We start from the raw sequence: 23,959 nt of genomic DNA, 5'->3' as shown, positions 1-23,959 counted from the left end.
GTGTCCCTCAGGATCATATTTCTAGATTATAGATGATGTTCCCCACACCCCTCAGAGGCTGGAGTGTCTGGACTATGTGAGCGGCTGCATCACGTTATAATATTTAGTGTCTACTGTACTGCCTTTCATACATATGCAGTGGTTAAGATGAGCGCTTGTAAGCCTGTATATCTCTTTCCCTGAATCAGTGTTATTTTATTTAACTCGCTGCAACTTGTTGCTATCCCAATATGTTTCATATGTAGTAATGTAATGTATTTTTGACTACACAGTATATTTTGGTTTCCGGGAAAATTTCCTAATTTGTGTCATGGTGACTTTTTATGCTGGAGGTGAAAAAAAAGTTAAAAAAAACGTGAATCTTTCTCTTTTATCTCACTGTCTATCTAGAGAGAAACAGGCTTTTAAGTTTTTGTTTTTTTTCAATTCTTGCTTCCCTTTTGATTTACATAGTGGAATCACTAGGAGCCAGATCATTGAATTTCATTGTTATGAGTGGCAAAAATGTACAGTAACAACATTTGAAGGAGAAACATTTTTTACACAGAAGTCAGCAGTTTTCACTTCTCCATCAAGACGGCTCACTTCCTTAGTGAGAGACAGACTGAAAAATTCCAAAGACGAGGACAGCAGGAGAGCATCGCACAGCTGTGTTTTATTTCTCGGTAAAGAAGTACCTATCACAGCAGCTGATTGGGACGATAAGGCTTTCTTGTGTAGCACAGAAAGTCTGGCTCCAAACTGAGAGTCATCTGGTCTGCTCATCCAAGATGACATGGCAAGTAATACTCGCATGACTGTCTTTATTTCCTTCCTTCTATCAGAGTCTGTTCACATCAGCATTCTTCAGGCACACGTCATCGGTGTGTTAACAATGGCAGCGAATAGTAGTCCATTCTCTTTGGGAATGGGAATGTTATTTGATTTGTTTCTTAGTGATTATCAATTAGGTAGAGGGCTGAGAATTCAGTATTGCCATTGTTTAGACCCTGAGTGTGCCTGTGTTGTGGCTCTAGAGATGACCCCAGTGGAGAGGAATACACTGTGCAGATGGGTTCACTACCATGAAAACATTCAGGACTCATCTGACTAGTGAAAAACCAAAGGAATTGGCAGGTAAATTTTTCTTTTTAGTTTGATTGCAACAACAATTAAGCAATGTTTTTGATGATTGATAAATGAGCTATGTTGTTGTATATGATCCAACCACCTGGTTATCTGAGCTCTCACATATGGTTTAGTCCTAATTTTGAGATATTTATCTGTCAGGGTATGAGCTGTTTTTTTAATACATTACCAATGTTATACTACTAATGTGCTGCTAGTCTTTCCTAAAGCCTTCATTCAGGCAGTGTATCGTGGGGAATATGTGAGCTGAGCAGGTCATTTTTTGTTATGAAAAAGTACAGTCAGCGGTGTCCTTTTACTGCATTTTAGTCTAGTTCATCACATCCACTACCTACCAGGATGAATGGGAACAAGAACATCACACGTGTGCTGTGGCTTTGATTATACAGATTGCTGAATGACAGAGTGGTGTGGCGTTACCCCTCAGACTATACATTTTAGCCTGAATGAGTCGGGATGCTAAATACAAGTGCCACACAATGAAGTTTTTTTTTTTTTTACACTAACATTAACGTTAACATTAAACCCAAATGTATCTTACCTCTGCAGTGGTTTATAGATACAGGAACATGCTGCATTAAACATCTAATAGTGTGAATGGTGTCAGTTAAATCAAATGTATTGATCTGAGGTTGTGTACTTCAGGTACAGAAGAGACCATAATGAAATCACCATGAGCAAACAGATGGAGGAATTGTAAAGACTGTGGAGCGATGCGGGAGCCAATGTAAAGACATGGGTGACAAGACAGAGGACCCACAGCCAGACACATATTTATAGACGGTGAGAAATTGATACTGAGAGTGTGCAGCGGAAGGCAGAAAGACAGATAGCAAAGGAGAGAGAGACAGAGAGAGAGAGAGCAAGAGTCTGCAGGGGCTAGGTACAGTGTGTAAGAACAACAGTACGCTGGGCCAGTGGGACAGACAGGGGGAGTGAGATAAAAGAAAGGAGGGGAGGACGAGGAGAGAGTGTGTTTGTTTGCATGCGTGTGTGTGTGTGTGTGTGTGTGTGTGTGTGTGTTTGTGTGTGTGTGTGTGTGTGAAATCGGACGGAGGACAGTGTCCAAGTGCAAGACAGTGAGCCAGGGAGAGAGATGCTCGGAGAGGATGTGGAGTAACAGGGCGAGGCAGCAGCGAGAGGCTGTGAGTCTGTTTGTGTGTGTGAGGAATAGTGTGTGAACAGAGGGATGCAGTCATGTCTCAGTGAGAGGGAGCAGCACAGCAACGGTAACCATGCTGAGCCCCAAGATAAAACAGGCACGCCGGGGTAAGCACAGTCCCACCTTTCCTTTCTCCTTCCCTCCATATATTTTCTCTCGTTCCTTATTTTCTCTGCAGCCCATCTCCTTCTCGCCCTCTCTCGCTGTCTCTACAGAGCTCTATTTGTCTTGCTGTCTTTGTAATAATGTGACATCAATATTGGTATCAGTGCTTTCATTGATAATGACTTCAAATAGATGGAACAGCGCCATATTCATAGCACCAGTGTCCTTCTGCATCCCAGTGACAATTGTTATCAGTGATGACCTAAGGTTTCCTGCATGATCTAAAGTATTGATGCTTTATCTTCTGTGTCCAATGCTCATTGATAGTTAACAGTCGATCTACTACAGAGTGACGTAATCCCTAGTGTCTTGATTGTTCTGTATATACTACTAGAAGATTTGATCCTGGAGATATTGTAGGTTGTAGTAGCATGGCTGCTGCAGGGATAATCCACCCACCAACAATGGTCTGCATCCTGACGTGTTCACATCTTAACACACAAGTATCTCTATTTGTTCAGGGTTTTATTGGGTTAGGTTTTGATTGGCAGGTTTGACAGGTGACTCTAGATCAGAGGTGGTGAATGGAATGCAGGGCTTTCCTTGTAGTGCAAGGTGAATTTCCCAAAGGGTCTATCTATCTATCTATCTATCTATCTATCTATCTATCTATCTATCTACTCCTAGAAGTCACAACAGTTGACTGTCTAACATAGTTCCTCTAAAGCCGGTTAAAACCCACTTGTGACCGCTGAAGTCGGGACACCATTTATACTGTACGTGCCTCTCACATGACTGTGTGAAGATAAAGAAGGAAGTTGTCCATTGCAGAACCAACTCCTGGCACTGAGATTATCATCATGCAGGTGGTATCTACAACCAACACACGCTGTTTCAGGTTGCTTACGTGGTTGTGACAATTACCAACTTATTTTAGGAAAAGGGATTAGTATTGTTTTTTTTCAAAAAGAGTATCCACACAGTTGCTGTTTTGGAGGCATTTCCACCCTAACAGGAAGGGTTTCTTTATTACTTATTTCCAATCTTTGTATGAAAATGGACATACCAGAGCAAAATATTGGCTGGCATTAGTTCCAAGAACCCTCACTTTTGTGTGTGTGTTTAGGCAAAGTTGGTGCTTTTTGGCTTCTTATTCTAGACCAGCAGTAAAGGTTAGGCCATAAAAGATGATGAGAAGGAGAAATCCCTTTTCCTTCTCCTTCAACACAGTTGGTCAGTGCGGTAACCACTTCACTTTGCTTGCAACGCTTTGTGCGCTTGCCATCTCTCATTTGCTGTAATGGTATTCTCCTTTGATTAGATTCCCAGCTCCTCTCTCCTCTGACCCTTTTATGCAGCATCGTACAGCATCACAGAGCCGGATCTGCACTTAGAAGCTGAGACACCAGAGCAGAATCCTAAAGCAGTTAAGTCGTGTAGAGTCTTATGGGAAGTTATTGGTAAAACTCTGAGTGATAAGTGTGGCTGAAGAATTGTCAATATGAGGACATTCGAATGAATATTGAAGTGATTTAAGTCAATAGAATATTATTTTGAGGCACTGTAAGGGAGATTCCATAATGAGACAGTCCAGTCCAAACTGAAGAATATTGGATGCGGCACCAATACAAAATATGAATATGTTCTTAATTATGGTAATACAGACTATTAACGTGTGTGTGTGTTTGTGTGTGTGTAAATGGTGTTTAATCATTACATATATTTAATCATTTGTTGAATAATTTAATTCCTGGTATTGAATAAGTTTCAGGTTTAAATATCCAAAGATATTAAATTACAGTGGTGATGGAATGTACCCTAATACATGTATCTAAATGCAGTACAATTTTAAGGTACTAGTAGTAAGTAGTAGTAGTCAGTTATTTCCATTTAATGCTGTTTAAAATGTTCTACGTTACTATATTTCAGAGGGACAAACCCCCATTTTACTCCTTTTCATTTGAAAACTTTACTCACTTAAATATTAACAAATGTACAATGATCTGAAATTGTGATACATTAAAAAAGATTAATCTACCCAACAGTAATAACATTTTTAATCAAATTAAATTATTATATTATATACATATAATATATATATATATATATATATATATATATATATATATATATATATATAAATTATGATGCACTTTGAGTAACGTTACTTCCTGAAAGATAACAATTTGATCCTTGTAAACTAATACTCTTTGCTGACAATATTTTTTTTTTAAGCAGTTCCTCTCTGAGATTTCCTGCTTTTTTAAAGATGACTTACAAGACGCGCCATGTCTGCTGTATTTATAGATCCTGCTCTGCCCGCTCCTGCTGTCGGCATACAGTCTTGTTAATGACTGCTTCCCATGGTTTCTTGTCTTCTCCCTTCCTAGCAATAATGACTCTGCAAATGAAGGACATCCAGAACATAAAGTGGAGAAATAAAATGAGGAGTCCAGACAGAGAGCTCATAAGCAAGAGAGTGAGAGAGTGAAAGAGACAGCGAGAGAGAAAAATAAAAAGAGAGAGAGAGAGAAGGGGAGAGAGAGATAGAGACAGGAAACAGGAAAAAGATTTCAGTCCAGTCCTTTGCAGATACCTTCCCTGCTGTCCTCAGCAGAAAGCAAGATGCAATTTACAGGAAAAAGATGCCATTGATTTCTCTCTCCTCTCCCTCTGCCTTCTGATTATCTCTCTCTCTCACTCTCTCTCTCTCTCTCTCTCTCTCTCTCTCTCTCTCTCTCGGACTCCCCAGGGATCACTCCACTGTCACTGTTTTGCTCTATTCATTACCTCCCATACCTATGCTAAAATCTATGCTTGCAATAATCAGTCTCTAGGAGTTAAAGCTTAACCTGATCCAAAGCAAAACTCTTCTCTGTACCGCAAGGAAATTGGAAATGATATATGCACTCATTTATATCTGAAACACATAATAAAATGTAATGGAATAGAAGGATTTATGGATTTCATTTTAGGCAGGGTGTCTTTGCTGCAAAATGGACGTTGGTAGATTGACTTAAGAGGAAATCTGGATGCATGGTCAAGCCCGTTGGCTTGGCTGTAGCTGGACACTGGAGAGACTTCTATGGGTGATTTTTTAGAATAACAACAACAAAGAATAAAATCCTCAATGAAACCTCTATTTTTATGTAACTCATTCACATTCTGATGCTCTTAATCCTGCAAGCTTCCCTTTCCCTCACTATATCTCTATTTGTGTGTCCATTCAGCACGTTCCAAGAGCATGGTGCTTGGAGAGTTGTCTCGGGTCTCCAGGCCCTGCTCTCCTCTGGATCAGGAGAAAGCACTAAAAGCAGGCTGGCTGAAGAGACAACGGAGTATCATGAAAAACTGGCAACTGCGTTGGTTTGTCCTGAGGACTGAAGCTCTGTATTTCTACAAGGACCAGGATGAAACCAAGGCACAGGTGACACTCATACAAGACAGATACCTGATGTCACCAAGAGGCTGCAATGCTGTGTGTTTGGATTATTCCATTTCAAAGCCTGATAAATAGTGAAGCTTCATGAATTTATCTGATTAGTATTTTTCCCCCAGGGCCAAGCGATCTATTGTGTGTTCTTCTCTAACTCTGAAAATATCTCATTGATTCTTTTAAATCAGGCAGCAAAAAACATGTTGTATCCCTCAAGTAAAACTTGTCAGTAAAAAAGGAAAACACTTTTTTTTGTATTATGTGACCGTACGTTTTAAAGCTGCATGCTCTTATCTTTATATTTTTGTGTTGAAGTATCGCTGGATAAACATATCCATTCTACCCTCTCCATTAAATTTGTAGTGTGACACACACACTGATAATATGGCAACTAGCTGCCCTGTGGTTCTGTTGTGAGCACTTAATAGGTGACTTTTGTTCCTCTCTATGTTGGAGGGATCGGAAATGCACAGTACAGAAAGCACCAGAGGGATAAATGGATGAAGAGATTTCCCTGAGTCATCCCACCCTCCATCATCATTACCTCCTTCTGCTGGACGGATGCCCAGAGCTCAATGTACTCAGAACTCTACAATGTTCAACATGAACCACACATCCAAGTCCAGAACCCCTAATTGATTTCTCGTTTGGCCCTTGAATACCGTTGATACACGTGTTTTCCTCCCCTGTCAGTCCATCTTTCTATCTGCCAATCTTACGCCTTCCTCTCCTTTCTCCTACAGGGTTGTATTCCTCTTCAGGGCAGTCAGGTCAATGAGCTGCCTGCCAATCAGGACGAGCCTGGACGTCACCCTTTTGAAATTGTTCCAGGTGAGTTGGAATGGTGAGAACTCTGTGGAAGTGAGTTGGCATGGTGAGAACTCTGTGAAAGTGAGTAAGTAAGTGAGTCCATCTGTTTAGTACAAAGTGTCAAACCTTTTGTATCTGAAATCTGAGGTATGATGAAGCAAATCTGATATACAGTAATACCCAAAACTTTTTAGTTTTCATTGTACAGAAGGGGATGAAACCCCAAATTGTGCAACATCAGTGCATATAACACAACCACTAGAACATAAACCTAATATCAGGTTTGCTGTAAATTGCAGAAATTATCTCTCCATCTTGCTTTAATTATAATCATACTGTATACAGCAGGTCATATTCTATGTCTAAACAAGTATGTGTTGATCTAGAAGAATCAGAGTCATGGATGGAAAACAGAAGTAAATTAATAGCTACATATGAGTCACAATCCATAACGCATGCATGAAATATGCAGAACAGCAGAAAGGATGTGATTTCCATGACCATATGCATGAGGGTTCAACAACGGCTTCATTCATCTCGGCTTTTGACAGCATGGGGTTGGCATGATTACAGTCAGAGGACAGTGGACAGTATGTACAGCAAATCTGGAAGGCCTGCTTGGATGAAAGAAAGAAAGAAAGAAAGAAAGAAAGAAAGAAAGACTAGACTTCATTTAGTCAGAAAAATAAATATGAGTCAGTTTGCATCGGCTTGGATGGGATGGCGCTCTTGGAATGACTTGGAATGTCCTCGGCCATATCAGCGGAGATTCAGCTGCAAGCTGCTTCTTAAGGGCTGCCACTGCTCATCGGTACTGGTTCAACATGGGCCAATACTGCAGCAGGTTGACTAACACTTTGAAAGTTCATCCTGAGAATGAGGTTCCCATTAATGATGGTAGTAAGTACATTTTTCAGCTAGAAAGGCTTGGAGGATGTACTGTAGAAATACTGTAACACCATTGTATTGAAGAACATTTCCAAGCAGATTAAACTGCTGGAAATTATTGTATTTATCTCCCTCTCTGGGTTTCTGTGTTGCCTTGATTGACAAAGTGTTTGTCTGCTGCAGTTAGTGTTTTTAATTATGTATGTGGCCTCTCTTTGTTTGGGCTTGCGTGTGTGTGTGCCTCTTCACACAAAGGACCATTTCAGTGTTAAAATGGTTCAACTAATTTAATATAGCAGGACAGGGTAGCTACCTGAGTCAATACTGTATTAATTCTTCAGGTAGCACATTTTAAGGGTTTTTGCAATACTGCAACTGGCAATTTAATATTGATTTCTTTTTTTTAACTTTTTTAATACTTTTTTAATATGTTTTTTAACATACACGTGTACCCCCCCACCTCACATACATGAGAATCAGCTTTGATTTGATTGAAGAAATGATGCTCAATCTGGTTTTATCTCTCTGCAAGCCAATTTCTGTACAACTGTACACTGGCTGTCTATAAGTTAAGAAAACACCTTCAGAAATCTAAAACACAATGATGTTCTTTTGAACATGGTTGGCAAGTGGAGAAAGTGTGTTAGTGAAACAACAGTGTGAAAAGACACTGAGGAAAAGGTCCTGGACAGAAAGACAAATGAGACATGGTGCAGTTGCTAGTGTCCGGAGGGAACATTTCTCTTTCTGGGTCATTTCTCTCCAACACAACACACTATGCACCACAGTGCAGGGCTTAGTAAAGAATACAGGTATTGATATACAGCCTAGAAAGGAACCCCTACAAAAACACTTCCAAAAATCTCTTTTGGATTGTGCTTGTTAGAAGGTTTTCATCAGTACAAAATTTAAGAACATTTTATGAATAGGAGCTTTGACTCTTTTATCTCCATCTGTAATAGAGTAGTGTTCCCCCCTCTTCAAAATCAAGCAATTGAACAGTCACATAAAGGAAGACAATTTCACCTAATGTAATCAAAGCTAAACGGAAACAAACTAAAATGTCAAACTGAAATGTCAAACTGGGAGGGATCAAGCTGTGTGCAGCCAGAGGAAGGAGAGGCAGGTGGGCAGCGTTGCATGGCTTCTCTGTCTATATTTGTACTTCAAAGGGGTTGCTGGAAGGTTATTGGGAATGCTGATATATTCAGTTGATACAGTACAACTGACTTTTTCAGATTGTACAATTTATGGGATCAGAAAAGTACTTATAAAAGGTAGCTGTTCTGTGTATGATTCCACATATTTGAAGCACAGTGGTTTTTAGATGTTTTAATTATTTTGTCCTATTGATTGAGAAAGTAATCCAATATATGTGTTATCAGGGGGAGCAGGAGAAAAGGATCGAGCAGGCATAAGCCACGAATCCTTGCTGCTGATGGCCAACTCTCAGAGCGACATGGAGGACTGGGTCAGAGCCATACGGAGAGTCATATGGGCTCCACTTGGAGGAGGTGTGATTATTATGTACAGTATGTACAGTATACCCATAAACACAAATGTCCATATACCGAACTGTTTAAGCAAATTCAATTATGAATGCTGCAAAGATGGGACTTAAACTTCTAGGAAAAATTCAGAGCTATTAATGACCTGATTGGTGTTCATTTTCTGTGTGGCTGCAGGTGTCTTTGGGCAGCACCTCGAGGAGACAATGTTGTACGAGGCCCAGTGTGGCCCTCAACTCCTAGTCCCAGTGCTGGTCGAACAGTGTGTGTGTTTCATACGTGAACATGGGCTCAAGGAGGAGGGTCTTTTCAGGGCCCCTGGACAGACCAATCATGTTCGAGAGCTGCAAGATGCCTTTGACCGTGGCGAGAAGCCAGTGTTTGACAGGTAACTCAATAAGAGCGGGCATTTTATCTATAGCAGCATGCCAAGCTATAACCTATGCTGGACAGTATTCTTTACTGTATGTCCATTCACTGTCTCTTACAGTACCACGGATGTCCACACAGTGGCATCACTGCTAAAGCTGTACATTCGGGAGCTGCCAGAGCCCATAATCCCGTTCTCCAAATACACACAGTTTCTCTCTTGTGCTCAGCTTCTTTCCAAGGACAAAGCAATGGTAATTACATATCTGCATAACACTGTAAAAGTATATTTCCCAACTTGACATGCCAATAAACATATCTTACTTTTCTTTAAGGGTATCATAGAGCTAAGCAAACAAGTGAAATCCCTTCCGCAGGTCAACTACAACCTCCTTACATACATCTGCAAGTAAGTAAACACTACTTTGTCTGCAGTCAGTAGATGTTAAGCTAACTGATGTGACTGTGAGGGCTTTTATTTTTGATGCTATGTCCCATTCACTGTTGGATGATTGAGGATTTGTCAGTCTGTCATACAAGACAACATTCATTACACCCACATCCTCGTCATCAGGGGACGTAACATCAAATTGATTGACTCTGAATGTGAATAATTGCATGTATTGTCTGCCATCTGCATCTCGTCTTCCTTTTCATTAGTTTGAATTTACTAGCTTTGGGTTCTTTCTGCTCAGGTTTCTAGACGTGGTTCAATCTCACTCCAATGAGAATAAGATGAGTGTTCAGAATCTGGCCACTGTGTTTGGACCCAATATCCTTCGGCCCAGAGTGGAAGATCCAGTTACCATGATGGAGGGTGGGTGATAATGTCAACATACTGTATGTTAACTTGCTGCACAATATGTGACACAAACTTGCTTTCCTAACAATATGTACAACAAATCCATGGAACATTTCAAGCAGGTGTATGCTTAAGTGCACAGTATCTGTGTTTGTCATTGTAAACAGGAAGTTCACAGGTGCAGCACCTCATGACTGTGCTAATCAGTGAACACACCCGACTTTACCAACGGGAGGAGCCGGAAACTGAGGCCAAGATTCCCCCAATGCAACAGCAGAGTCCTCTCCAACGGTGCAAAGTGGAATGGCTCTCCCAAGAAGCCACTGACCCGCCACCTTCCTCAGGCACAGGCTCCAAAACTCCTACAGAGGAACCCCAATCTTTCACCACTTGTACAAACAGTACGCCAACTGCACCAAGCGTCACTACAACATTGGAGAAGGGTGCGGATGGTCAGATTGAAGGGAAGGGCAAAAGTAAGACAGAAGAGAAAGTTGATGGAAACGCAGATTGCAAAGCTGATGGAAAAGGTGGAAGTGAAGTAGCTATAAGCCCCAGTAAACAGTCTAAAGCCCTGCCCTCCTGGAGGTGCTCCTTCAAAGGCGGTGCAGCATCTGGGGGGCAGAGGGGTAAAATAGGGGGCTCAGCGGGGGATGTGTCAGCAGCTGGTGGGAGCAACTGGCTGGTGAATGGCCTGTCGTCCCTCCGAGCTCACAGGCGCACAATCTCATCCGCTGAAAGACTTAAAGACCCTACCCTGAAGGATTCAACGCTCTCCCTTAAAGAGACAACTCTTCCACTTAAGGACACACAGAGAGACTCTGATGAAGACTCCTCTCAAACGCCCTTGTCTCACAGAGCCCTCCACCAGTCCCACAGACTGTCTGCCTATGACAATGTTGCCCCCTCCAGTCTAAGCCTGCCTGCTGACACTTCCTCTATCTGGACGTCCTTTGAGATCTCGTTGGCCGAGCCACAGGAAAACGATAAAACAGGAAAATTGGGGCAGGGTCAAGAGAGACCCACAGACGTGAGAGACAGTGCAAGTACTCTGGATCACAGTGCAAGTGGTACTGAAGATGATCTCACAGGAACAGATGAAGGTCTCACCAAGATGCTGACTGAGGTCAAGCAAGAGCTGAAGAAACAGAGGATTAGCTATGAAGCCAGCATTCGCAAGTAAGAATGAGCCATTTTGTCAACAAATTCAAATCAGCATGAGTTGTAATTCTTACTTTTTCTTGTGGTTTTAGGTTGGAGGAGTCCTGTTCTAAGTACCAGTCCCAGGTAAACCGCCTTGAGGAGGAGCTGGACCAAGAGAAGAAGAAGTTATACATGCTGGAGATCCGACTCAGGAACTCGGAGAGGGCACATCAAGACGCGGAGAATAGAAATGTTCTCCTTCAGAAAGAGATGGAGGAGTTCTTCAAAACCCTTGGAGATCTGACCACAGGAGCATCACGGACCAACTAGACCAGACCAACCTGCCTTCATCTGGTCCATCAGAAGAGGAGCTTGATTACTGGGAAGACTAGTCAGCCCCAAAGCTTTGAAGACCAAATACCTCTAGCGCAGTACTACTTGCCATCGTGTCCTCTTTAGTACAGCCGTCTTGTGCCTACACTGACTAGTGCCGGTGCCAAACAAGAACTCCTCTGGACCAAGAAAGCATTTTACCATTCCACAAAATTCATTAATATTACACACCATAGACCATGGAGCTTATTATTTCTTGACTAAATTCCTTTGTAAGAGAGCAGAAAAAAGCTGTATTGATTACATGAGGTTCAGTCTTCCCATACACACCCTGTTCATTTCACTTTAGAGCTCATGTTTTTGAAAGAAATGTTAGCTTGACAGTAAGAGAAAGAACAAGGCAACACATTAAAATTTAAATCTTTTATTTGCTGGAGTTGAAGGTAGACAGTTTCTGATGTATGTAATCGTCTGTTAGTGAGGCATTTTCAGATCTAAAGGCTAAACGTCACACAACTGGGCTGAGCAAAACACACCACAACAGGTCTGCTGTCATATTAGCCAAACCATCAGAAGACTGCAGCATTATCCCAGTAGTGCTGAATGGCTTTCCTCTAAATATACCTGCACTAAAACCAGAGAAAACTCATGCGTGGTCTATTCTATCTTTTCTATTTTTGAAGAGGTGGAGAAGAGGAAAATAACATAAAAATAAGAGAAGGCCACAACAGTTAGTTGAGATGTGGCCCAGAACAGGTCAGGGCATGCGTCACAATCCCCAAAGTGCATTCTGGGAGCTGATGCAAGGGGTTACTTCCTGGAGTGCCCAACCATTAAAAAGAGCAAAAGGACATTTTGGGAATTTGAGCAATCAACTACATCCAAGATTACCATGGCACGTTTCCTGACTCTCAGAAAACACACATACATCTACAGTAAAATGTACAGATCAATGACTGGCTATATTAATCTATGAATTATATTGCACAGAAAACAAAAAAAAATAAAAAAAAATGCATATAAATAGTACTTCTGAATGAAATGTACATTACATACAATAGACATCTCCTAGCTCGAAATAAATAAATAATGCAAATACAGAAAAGAAAATTGATCTTTTTTCACATTTCTTTCGAATTATGTGTGCCATGATATACAAACTGTATCTTTAAAGAAATGTGTTTGAGTGAGTGTGTGCTTGTGTGAGGTAGAACTCAGAAAGATGCACCACAGAAGAGAGGAAAATCTACAACAGAGAGGACTGAAAATCACTTAACTGAGTAAGGGCACTTAAATTAAAGTTTTTAAATATCAGACAGCTGTGAATAACGCCTGAAAGAACCTGCCAAAAGGGTAAAGTGACTAATTTAGACTTAGTCTCTGGTGACAATCCCCAAATACAGAACTCATTCTAGCCAGTGGAGTGGCCCATATTACATTTGTTACAGCGCTAACAGTAATCACTGGCTCCTCACTATACCACATTTCTACTTACTTACATTCACCCTGTGTTTGCTCATCCAACAGACAATCGCTTACAAATTACATCTAAATAACTTAACAAGTTCAAATACAGTCAGTTAACAGTGTGCTATAGTAAAAAAGAAATTCAGTGTCAGGGCAATTAAACCATATGACTGCTTGTCGAGACGCACACGATCAGAGGTGACATAATACTAAGAAATAAGTTAACTTGGATACACCAAAGGATGCTTTCTACAAGAAAGATGAGGAACAATGTCAAAATAAAAATCATTCATTTAAAATTGGATACAAAATGAAGTGCGCTATATTCTATTGTTAAAAAGAGAATAGGTGTAGATTCATTCAAATGTCCCAAAAATAATTAAAAAAATGCCAATGAACAATTCAAAAATATACTTAACATAATATTGCAGTGCCAACAGCTTGGTATTCAACTGTGTAGCAGTAGCTAAAAAACCGCAATGTAGTAAAGTACACTCAAATCCCTCTCTTTCAAAACATACACCACAGATTCACATCAAAACATACTCTGATTCTTTGCAGCAAAAATACAGTAATAATGATACAATTTCCAACCACAATCATTTACAGCAGTATAGGGGGAGGGGAAATAATAAACTGTACATTAAAAGCGCAGCTCTACAAACTAACATGAGAACTTCCATTGGCCTAAATCCTCTCCCATCCCACACACCACACACACTGATGAGAAAGGGTTTGCTCTGTGTGTGTGCTGAAGTTTGAACCAATCATAACTTGGGTGTGTGTGTGTGTGTGTGTGTGTGTGTGTGTGTGTGTGTGTGTGTGTGTGTATTGTATATGTGCGTTATCTGCAGCAGGCCAGTGCACCCAGAGAGGTGTGGCTGTCCAAGCTGCTGTCTGTTTCAGAGGTCATGGTGGGGTCACTGCTGGGGTCAGTGGGTTCTGTGGACATGGACGAGACATCGTTGGCCGAAGAAGAGGAGGACCTGGGCTGAGGGGGGCTTTCAATCACTGCTGCACCTGTGCTGCGAAAAACCCACGTCAACGCATAGGTTTCATTCAGGATACTGCAATGCAGATGTGAACAGTGCCTTAAAATTTAAATTCCCAGGAAGCACTAATTTGGTCATTTGCAGGTCAAAAGTCGTGTAGTTTATTCTGGATATATTACGATTTGTTTTACTAAAATATTATAGCTTTTTCAGCTTTAGAAATAATTCAACTTTATTCTTGAAATAATTCAACTTTATGGCCAATACTTATCATTGTCGTAACACTGTTGAAATATTGAAATTCTGTTGAAAAATTACATAACGTTTTTTTTACCAAATGTATCCCAGATTTAACCTACTGTAGGTTAGCACTGTGCATATTTGAAATACTCAGTGAACTTTGTTTAAAATAAAGTGTATTTGCATTATTTAATTGTAAAGACTGAGAGTGTCACAAACCTGTGAAAGAAACGTCAAGCTTCTGATAAATATGCATCATGTGCCTCTATTGATTCATTTGTTCATCATTCCCATCTCTTCTTATCACCCAAAGTTATAATGATTACTCACCTAAAGGAGGCGGCTGGCCTCTTATCACACCATTTCTTGTCCACTCCTCCCATTCACTCACTTCCTTATAAATAAGCACTACGAATGAAAGAACAAGAGAAGGTTAAATGGGGCAGGAGAGGCAGAGAGAAATCATTGATGTGTGTACAGTCACAGTGTATGCTATTGCATACTGTGCAGTCCAAACGGCATCATGTTTCTGACTTGGACAGGCCGTGCTGGTGTGACTCTTCTAAAAATGAGTGAGGGGTAATTTTCACCTGGCAGGGGTTAGGATGAGCTCATCCTGCTACACAACTGAAAGTGATATTTACACACAATCTGAAGTCTTTCCATGCTTCACAAAATCAGGTTCCCCATAGTGGAAAACACAAACTGAGAGGCTTTAAGGGGGATTTCAGGTCACCCAACGCACGCTCTGGCAACTATAGAGAAGATACAGAGCTCCTCGGGCAACAATGTCTGTAACCAGCTGACTGCATATCTACACATTCACTGGCTGTCCCACTGGATTTCTTTAGACATGGTTTATTTTTGTGCTTTCCGTGAATAGAAATTAATCATGTCACCACTGGTGAACTGCTAGTCATAGAATCTGACCAGCTGACCATTTATATTTCATTGTAAAGACATCTGATTTACACCAAATTTAACTTAAAACCAAAATTCATCCATCTGCATTGACTGTTAACCAATAACTTGTCATTTTTGTGATAAAACAAAGCAGATATCCAAATAGTTTTTTTGTTCTCTAAGATAATTTGTTTGGGCTTTTCCCTTTATTTGATAGTGGATAGACAGGACAGGTGGGCGAGAGATGGGGGATGTAAGCAGCAAAGGGCCCCTCTGCCGACATGGGGCACGCTCTTGCTGGGTGAGCTAGAGGTCGCCCCTACCCAAACATTTTTTGAAAGAAAATGCATTTTATGAAACTATTTAAATTAAACATTACTTAATGATTCCTGTTAGGAAAATCCAGTGCTATCTCAGAAGCCAGAAGGTAAATAATACACTGAAACTAAGCGTAAGCTAAGAATCTTAGTATGCAAGTCTAACCTTTCCACTCCTCCACGGTATGCTCCCTCTCATCCAGCTGTTTCTCTAAGATCTTTGGAGGTGGCTGAGAAAGAGAAAATGGCTTAAATGGCACATTGGTGATACAATAGCGATGCCAACTTTCCATTTAAAAGTGAAGTAATTCAAATCTCAAGTGACCCATTTAAGTATCATGCGCTCCGATCAGCGATCCACTTACCGCTTCCACTTCAGCTGGGTCGTACCAAACATTGATATAGGGGTGCTGCAGGGCCTCATCTACAGAAATGCGCTTGGAGGCATCAATCACTAACATCTTGGATAAGAGATCTCTTGCTTGGCTTGCTGAAGGGAGAAACAACAAATATGTAAGATGCTCTGCTAGTAATCACTTAATCAAGTCTACAAATGTATATGATGAAGGATTTATGAATGATTTTATGTCATGATATGATAACACATGAAAAAACACTACCTTTCAGTTTATTGTGGTCTGAGTCGGCAGGGAAGAGCACATCTGGGAAGAGTTTCTCAAAGCTGTATCCAGCATAGCGTGGCCTGTTCTCTACGTACGTTCTTACTGACTGGTTCAACTTCATGAGAAAATCCTGAGATGGAGTGCCTAACTGCTCAATTACCTTGTTCCACTGGTCGATGTCTGAAGTGTAAACGTTAAGGAAAAACACACTATTCACTCCAACACACACAGTAAAACACCAATGATGGAAGTCATGTTTGTCAGGTGGAAAGCAAAGTGACAGAGGGGAAACTCTCAGGATGGTGTTGAATCGCTTTACACAGAAGGAAGTGTGGACACGGTGATCAATCAAAGATGGGGAAGGATACGATCAGTGCCGGGGAACAACACGCTTCCCTTGATCATCTCGGCCACTATGCAGCCCACTGACCATACGTCCACTGGAGGTGGACGTTTAGATGACAGGGAGGTGGACATGCAAACAAAATGGTGAGCATAAAATAACAAGGTGACCGAATGCAAGCGGAATGGCAGTGGTGTGATGGAAATGAAAGAAGATGCAGAATCAGACAGATAAATGAGAGAAAGCAATGCAGTGTTGAGCAGATAAAATGTTTACAGCCCATGACAGCCAGAATGCGTCTAACAAGGCATGTTACACTGGGTTATATTAAAAAGTCCCCATAGCCTGCCACAAAACACTGTATTGAAGCCAAGATTGACCAGGAAAAGATCGGACAGTCTGCACAGCACGAAGCACAAACACTTTACAACGACTGTTAAGATTGACAGCACGAAGAAGAATTTAAAAAGACCCAAGGATACAGTCCCTTCCTGGGAAGAGGATTTTATGGCGAACCATTTCCGCCAGTATGCAGCCCACAGACCATATGTCCACTAGTGTAGTGGAACACGGTTAACAAAGACAGTAAGAGGTGAGAGAAATGCATGACAACAGGTTAGTTACACATAGGGGCCAGTTAGTGAGCATTTTACAATGTTCCATTATGTGCAGTAGCACCATGCAGCTTAACAGTAAGATGTATCTTCAGGTCCCTGTATATGAGTTATAATAGATCTTACAAAAAAAATTGTTTATGGGTGTTTAAGGTTGAAGCAGCGTTCAGTTTCTATGCTCCTCATATCTGGAATAAACTCCCAGAAACCTGCAGAGCCGCTGCTACTCTCAGTTCTTTTAAATCAATGCTGAAGACCTTTCTTTTTGATGTTGCCTTTCTTTAAATTATGTTCTTTTAATGTTTAATTTCTTATGCTGCACTGTAACTTTTATTCTTGTGTCTTAATGTTTCTATTTTTAATTCATAATTCATAATTCTGATTTTGTGTAAAGCACTTTGAATTGCCCTGTTGCTGAAATGTGCTATACAAATAAAGCTGCCTTGCCTTGCCTATGGTGCACTACAGTGTTACATTTAAAATCAACACAGCTCAAAACTGAAGATTGATCGAGTGACAGATACATAGATAATCACTAACCATTGGCTTGGTAGCCCATGCCCAGGATAACCTCTGGTGCTCTGTAGTAGCGTGTAACAACATACGGTGTCATCAGGAGGCCTGTGGCAGCCGTCCGAGCCAAGCCAAAGTCCAAAATCTTCAGTGTACAATCTGACTTGACAACTATGTTACTGGGCTTGAGGTCCTACAGAGGAACGCACACACAAAATTATCAATTTTTTTCAAATGTTATTTTTTTCAATAAGAAGTGTTGACAAAAAATGCAGATGAATAGCTACAAATGTAGCGGCAGCTAACGTGATGTGCATGGAGGGAAAACAATGTCTAACACCATTCTAAGACAAAATGGACCCTACATAATACCATCTTGAACATCAGCTTTTTTCAAAAGATTGTTTTTTGTTATCATAGTATTGTCTGAATGGTTATCCACCATGACTGAAATCCAGCTGATAGCCTGAGGCTCCAGCTCCTACTGCAGCTATTTCCTAAAGATTACGTTTTGTCTATGTCATGGTCCTCTGCGGTACAAATTGCTTATTGAAGTGTTTTGCTTGCTAGTAGCAAATGCATTTAAACTTTCCAGTTTCCGGATCAATAAAATAGTGGCATTTTACATTATTGAATGTTCATTCTAACTAGGAATGTTTTGTTGAAGATGTAACAGACCCTTAAAAGGCCTTTTACCTTATATATTTTTGAAGTTACTACTATCAGCAAACACAATTATTGCCACACGGTAATATCATTTGCCGCGAGATGCACACCTGACTGCATGTTTCTAATGCTTCATGATTAGGTGCAATTGTAAATCCTAGTGCACGTAGACACTTTACACCTGCTTATTATTGATCCATATGTAAATATGATATATGCACCTACCCTTTTTGAAATGGAGGTCAGAAGTCTGTACTGTGCTAAAAGTACAATATTTTTTTGACATTTCATTAGGAAATGATACTATATTCATTCTCTCATAGTGTGCCAGTTGACCGGTTGCGCTTACACGCTGATGCTTACCCTGTGAATTATGCCTGCAGCATGGAGGTGTTTGATACCACACAACGTCTGATAGAGGAGATAGGACAGTCTCTCATGGTCCAGCTCCATCTGAATGACCTGGCACAAGTTGGCATCCATCAGCTCCATCACCAAGTATCTGATGAAGCAGAAATGGTTTACACAAGTGGTTGATCAGCCTTTTAGCAAACAATACATACTGTCTGCTCTAAAACAAAGTACATCCACACTTATAATCATTTAGTTACTTACACATCTTGGAACTCTTCTAATGATTTTTGTGGTGTAAATACATTTAGAAGGCCAATGATCTGTGGGTATAAAATGACATGAATCAGATAGATGTTCTCATGTCATTTACACATCACATTATAGCACACATTGGGTTACACACGTTTGAGCATAAAATTCTATTAGCATAATAAAATTTCACGTCTCCCACTGGCTATACGGCCGAATATATTTGCATACTTACATTTTTGTGATTGACGCATTTCATTAGGACTAGCTCTCTGTAGGCCCTCTTGGCATGGGTTTGATTTTGAAACGGCCGACTCAGCTTCTTGATGGCAACATTTCGGTCTAGGGTTTGGTCGTAAGCAGAGCTGAGAAACAAGGTTAGTGAATAATTTCAATTTTTTTTTACAAATGTAGTGTTATAGGTAGTAGACAATACAGGTTATGAATGTGTATGAGAAGAATTTACAGATTTATGGGTTCATATTGGGATTTCTTGAGGCAACAATTAAGTGAAATGTATTTTGGTTCTCATGAGTGAATTTATTTGTTCCGGTGACGTAATTGAAACAGTGACCCATATTTCAGGTAGAAGCTGTTACTGTTAGTTGTTGCAACACTCACCAGACAATTCCCTGTGCTCCTGAGCCGATGGGTCTTAGATTCTGGTATCTCTTCAGTACTGTGAAAGTCGAATCCCCAACATCAAGGCTGTAGAACTCTCTTTCTCTCTTGTTTTTGTTCATGGCGAAATCTTCGATTACTGTTTTCTGCGCATCCAAAAATGTCCTCTGTGTACACAAGAACAGGCAAGCGATCATATATTTTGTAGTGCCCGGATTAAACCACAGATACCAGCACACCAGCCAAATTTGTTTAAATCAAATGACAATCCCTGCTCCTAAGAAACCTGATTGGAAGGGAGAAAAGACACTGCTGAATTTCACACTTGAGGCGAGCGATGCGGCTCCTTACCTCAGCAACTGAGATTTTATATCATCAGCACAGCAGGGGTGGCAGAACAGCCGACCACGGGGAGGTCTTCTACATCATATGAAACATGACTCTCAAGAGTGACTCTGTCACACTGGAAAACCAAGCTTGGTGATAATTCCTTCTGAGTTTGGACCCCAGCCCAGGACCCCAGCCTAGTTCTACAAGCGGGTCTTACACAGACACATGTCAACTGGGTCAAGTTGCACCATGCGGCTGTGAGCCCAGATAAGACACAACGCAGAGACGCCTATGTGTGTACACAATGTCCCCGAAAAAGGGATTCCTTTCCCTTTCTTTGATTCTTATACAAGCAACATACTAACTCCCTTACTCTGCCGACACACTCCATATGAGGGTTATAGATGCCAGAATAAAATGAGTCAGCTCTCCTTCTGTTCCTCCTACGTCACAAAGACATACATACATAACATCCACCTCCTTCACAACATGAAAATAGACGTGCCGCCTCTTTCTATCTTTCAGACAGGAAGACAATTTTGCTTTTACGAAGTTACGAAGACTTGAATGACATTGCAGTGGGTGTAAAGTACTGTCGGTGGTATGTTATCAATTAATCTGTGGTTAGGTCATAACTGTAATAATAATGACTATGAGGATAGTTATGGTCAGGGCACGTCAGTAATGGAATCACAGGCTGACTTGATCCTCTGAATTCCTATTTAGTCACACACCCACAGTGTTCATAGCACTGACCATGCTGTGAAATAACTAATATTGATGCTTACAACTACATGATGCATTGACAAATACCTCTGAAATCAATGGCACCCTATTAGATTGCAGTTATGTGTCAGCTGCAGTATTTACAAGGAATGCAGCAGCCACATCAGTAGTCTCAGCAGCAGCACATAAGAGGTCCGGACCTCATGGATGGATTTGAAGGAAGGAAGCTGTTATACATCTACTGTAGGTGCCTTGTGTATCCTGCAAAAGCAGAAATTACAGCGAGGTCATTCCTAGAGCACACTGCCCTCTAATGACTTAACGACGGTTTTCTCTAAACAAGCTGCTTCATATTAATGATTTAATGAATGGCTTCCAGGGCACATACTTAAAGGACAATTCAGATCCTGATAATGGTGGTTAACAATTTTACTACAAATAACCCACAGTCTCACAAAAATGCACACGCTGTGTTCACAAATAACACAATATGAAGTGCTATTGTGCAGCTGTCTTGTCTATAACATCACACAAAACCACGTTAAAACTAGTAGCACACACATAACTAACACTAACAGCCTAAAGGATTGTCATTTATTTCCATAGCTGGAATTTCACCCATGTTCTCCCACTTTGCATCACTCATCACCAGATGAAGAAAAACAAGGACAATCTCGGCCATACACATATATATTATAAACCACTTTATGGATAGGCCTAATATTCTGTCTCATATTATCCTCATATGCGTGTTAACCTTGGCCACACGACCCCCCTCGTCTTGACGACGACACAGGTAGCTGGCAGGTAAAGGACTGTAAGACTGCAGAAAAGAGCCATACATGCTTAAAGCGTAGCAGCCTGAAGGAATTGGACAGTGTACAAGAAGACGTTTTTGCAGCGATAATGACAGCCATATCGTGATATGACAGGGCCCGTTTATGAAACACAGTGCGCAGTCGGTGGTGATAGCGTTAGCTGCTGTCTCAATATATACACCGTGTACAGACGTATCGCATATAGTAACGACACAAAAGGGAGTATTTTGGGGTAAGTAATAGTCTCATTGAAGCTACAATTTAACACCCTTTAACAACGTATCGGTTAAGCAGCATGCACATAGCGACATATACGACCCTCCCCCACGGCCAAACAATAAGCACGTTCAGGAGCAGAGGTGCGAATCCTCATCTTACCTCTGTCATCAAATCAAACTATCGATACCTCTTCGGTCCGATCAGCGACGAAATGTTCCGGACTATTTGTTTATGCCGCCAATGAAGGATGATTTATTCCGTTGTGTGGCTTAGAAATACATGACCTCACCGAATTCAGTTGCCTACGTTTCCATCTGGCTACTACTGACAGGCCAGGACGCGCAGTGCGCACGGGGCATGCGTCCCAGCAGTACGTCACTCATCCAGAAGAGACACACCCACCAGCTCCTCCATCCATTCTTTCCGCTGTCTATGATTCTTTCTTCTTTCTCTCCATAGACAGTTAAAGAAAGCTTCCTTCCGCCGTTCTTTCTGTTTGTTTATTTATCTATCTAGATACGCAAACTTGTGTTAGCCCACTTCCGTTTCAAATATTATAAATTAGATGTTATTGTATGCTCTTATGTCTGCAGTAAACACATTTTAGAGGCCTCGCTGAAAATATAGACACTACTGCATGATAGATATTGAGATGTTGGCCATATGTCCAACATAACAATTATGTTGCATAAGTGAAATAAGCATATCCAAATGAAGAGTATTCATGAGGTTGCATTTTTTATTAAAAAACATTTTTGCTTTATATTTCATAAAATGTCTAATTTGTTTTATAAAATGTTGTGCATGTTTTGTGGCAATAAAGAGAATTTCTGAGAGGGAGTGCAGGTTGTGTGGATTATGGATAACTGAGCACACAGGTAAAAAAGTCATTCACATGCATCGGAAACTGATGGCCATTTCCCCCACAAACTGTCCTTGCTGCAAAATCCTTCATATGGATAAATGGAAGGACAGCCCAATGTCCACATTAAGGGTAGGTCCTTCAGTGAAACACAGGCAACCAGTTCCAAGCTAAATAGTCTGGGCCTATATGGATACATTTGAAATTCATGTGTAAGATTTTTTATTAATATTTGTCATACGTTCTTTTTTCCATCTTTCTTTCTTTCATTCTTTAGGACTATTTAAATCAATTAGGCTAGTTCAGTAGCTGTTTAAATGCCTTTCATACAAAAAAATTTTTAATAGTATAATAATAATAGTAGCAGCCTATATGCAGACTAACAGACAACTATATCTCATCAGTGGTGTTAGTTAAAAAACAGGTCTACTTCAATTGGGATCACTTGGTAAAGAGACAAAATGCCATTTTCACCTTACAGAATAGTCAAAAGAAAAAAAAAACATTGACTAGGTTTCCAATAACATTAATACATGCATGTTTTTATTTTTTCATTATAAGTTTGTTAGTGTGAGTGAGTGAGTGAGTGAGTGAGTGAGTGAGTGAGTGAGTGAGTGAGTGAGTGAATTAGTTAGTTTTTAGTCTGGCTCCAATTGGTCTACGAGCCTCTGTAAAGCCTATGTCTGTTTCCAGAGTAAACAGTGACGCTGCAGTGATCATAGCCTGCAAATGAACTGATTATTTGCATGATCAGTGTCATCAGGACAATATTTAGCAAGCATCTCCTTTTAGCCCGTGGAGCATCTTTAAACTGTGAGATAATGTGTTAACGATGACATGCAGAGGCTCTGCAGAAATCCATAGCATAGTAGTTAGGGTACCATCTAGAGTTCATGCATCAGTAGGCTACGCTACGCTACAGCACCGGAGGTATTCACGGAGCCATGCTCTGCAAAGGCATGTGACAAAAAAAAAGGATATAGGTAAAATTACGTTAACTTAGCGCTGAGTACTTTCCCCCTGCACCCACCTGACAGCCCTGGATGGTTGTTATTTATCCGTGTCCCTGCGCAGATACCCCGGGGCCTGCAGAGACAAGCAGCGCGCAGAAGGGAAGCGGCACGTAAACGTCCCAGCACCGACTCCCGCAGCAAGACCAGGCTACTACGGTTTCTTACCCCTTGCTCGAAGAGAGCCCGCAGTGTTATGATCATTGTGGGGGAGCAGCCCTACAGATGCACGCTACAATCCACTCGTTTGGCCGAGGTCGTTCGTCCTTCCCAGGTTTCTCTGTAGCGCACCTACTGCCGGGGATCCACCGCACCTTTGGGCGTCCGTAGGATTAGTTAAATCGGTGTAGCTGATCCCACGCCACCCGCTATTGGTGGCTCTCCTGTCGCTGTCAAACCGCGAGGCTA

The 23,959-nt window shown here is 41.0% G+C and overlaps 2 protein-coding genes across 8 annotated transcripts; one reads left to right on the top strand and one right to left on the bottom strand.

Annotated features, from left to right (window-relative positions):
• The first annotated feature begins 595 nt into the window (after window positions 1–595).
• On the top strand, window positions 596–12,682 carry arhgap22 (Rho GTPase activating protein 22). 6 transcript variants are annotated; one of them, XM_034899113.1, is made up of 11 exons: window positions 596–778; window positions 1,017–1,116; window positions 5,626–5,822; window positions 6,575–6,662; window positions 8,915–9,043; window positions 9,215–9,425; window positions 9,528–9,660; window positions 9,742–9,815; window positions 10,102–10,223; window positions 10,376–11,387; window positions 11,462–12,682. In XM_034899113.1, exons 2-11 carry the CDS (start codon window positions 1,065–1,067, stop codon window positions 11,679–11,681), a joined length of 2,238 nt encoding a protein of 745 aa, XP_034755004.1. In that variant the 5' UTR covers window positions 596–778; window positions 1,017–1,064; the 3' UTR covers window positions 11,682–12,682. The 6 variants fall into 6 exon arrangements, with proteins under 6 accessions (XP_034755004.1, XP_034755005.1, XP_034755007.1 ...); XM_034899114.1 differs by having other exon boundaries at window positions 609–782; XM_034899116.1 differs by lacking the exon at window positions 596–778 and adding an exon at window positions 1,774–1,911 and having other exon boundaries at window positions 1,016–1,116.
• Window positions 12,093–23,945, bottom strand: mapk8a (mitogen-activated protein kinase 8a). 2 transcript variants are annotated; one of them, XM_034899119.1, is made up of 13 exons: window positions 23,720–23,945; window positions 19,587–19,753; window positions 19,201–19,330; window positions 18,978–19,036; window positions 18,726–18,864; window positions 17,724–17,889; window positions 16,595–16,666; window positions 16,224–16,406; window positions 15,969–16,093; window positions 15,770–15,833; window positions 14,714–14,791; window positions 13,926–14,171; window positions 12,093–13,891 (listed from the first exon to the last, which is right to left on the bottom strand). In XM_034899119.1, the coding sequence occupies exons 1-12, from the start codon at window positions 23,753–23,755 to the stop codon at window positions 13,996–13,998; spliced, it is 1,395 nt and encodes a 464-aa protein (XP_034755010.1). In that variant the 5' UTR covers window positions 23,756–23,945; the 3' UTR covers window positions 12,093–13,891; window positions 13,926–13,995. The 2 variants fall into 2 exon arrangements, with proteins under 2 accessions (XP_034755010.1, XP_034755011.1); XM_034899120.1 differs by lacking the exons at window positions 16,595–16,666; window positions 23,720–23,945 and adding exons at window positions 17,052–17,123; window positions 21,839–22,060.
• Window positions 23,946–23,959: the final 14 nt, after the last annotated feature.

This window comes from Etheostoma cragini, chromosome 17 (genome assembly GCF_013103735.1).
Source record: "Etheostoma cragini isolate CJK2018 chromosome 17, CSU_Ecrag_1.0, whole genome shotgun sequence".
NCBI classification, from domain to species: Eukaryota; Metazoa; Chordata; class Actinopteri; order Perciformes; family Percidae; genus Etheostoma; species Etheostoma cragini.
The sequence above is the reverse complement of the archived record's forward strand: the minus strand, read 5'-3'. Positions and strand labels throughout refer to the sequence as shown.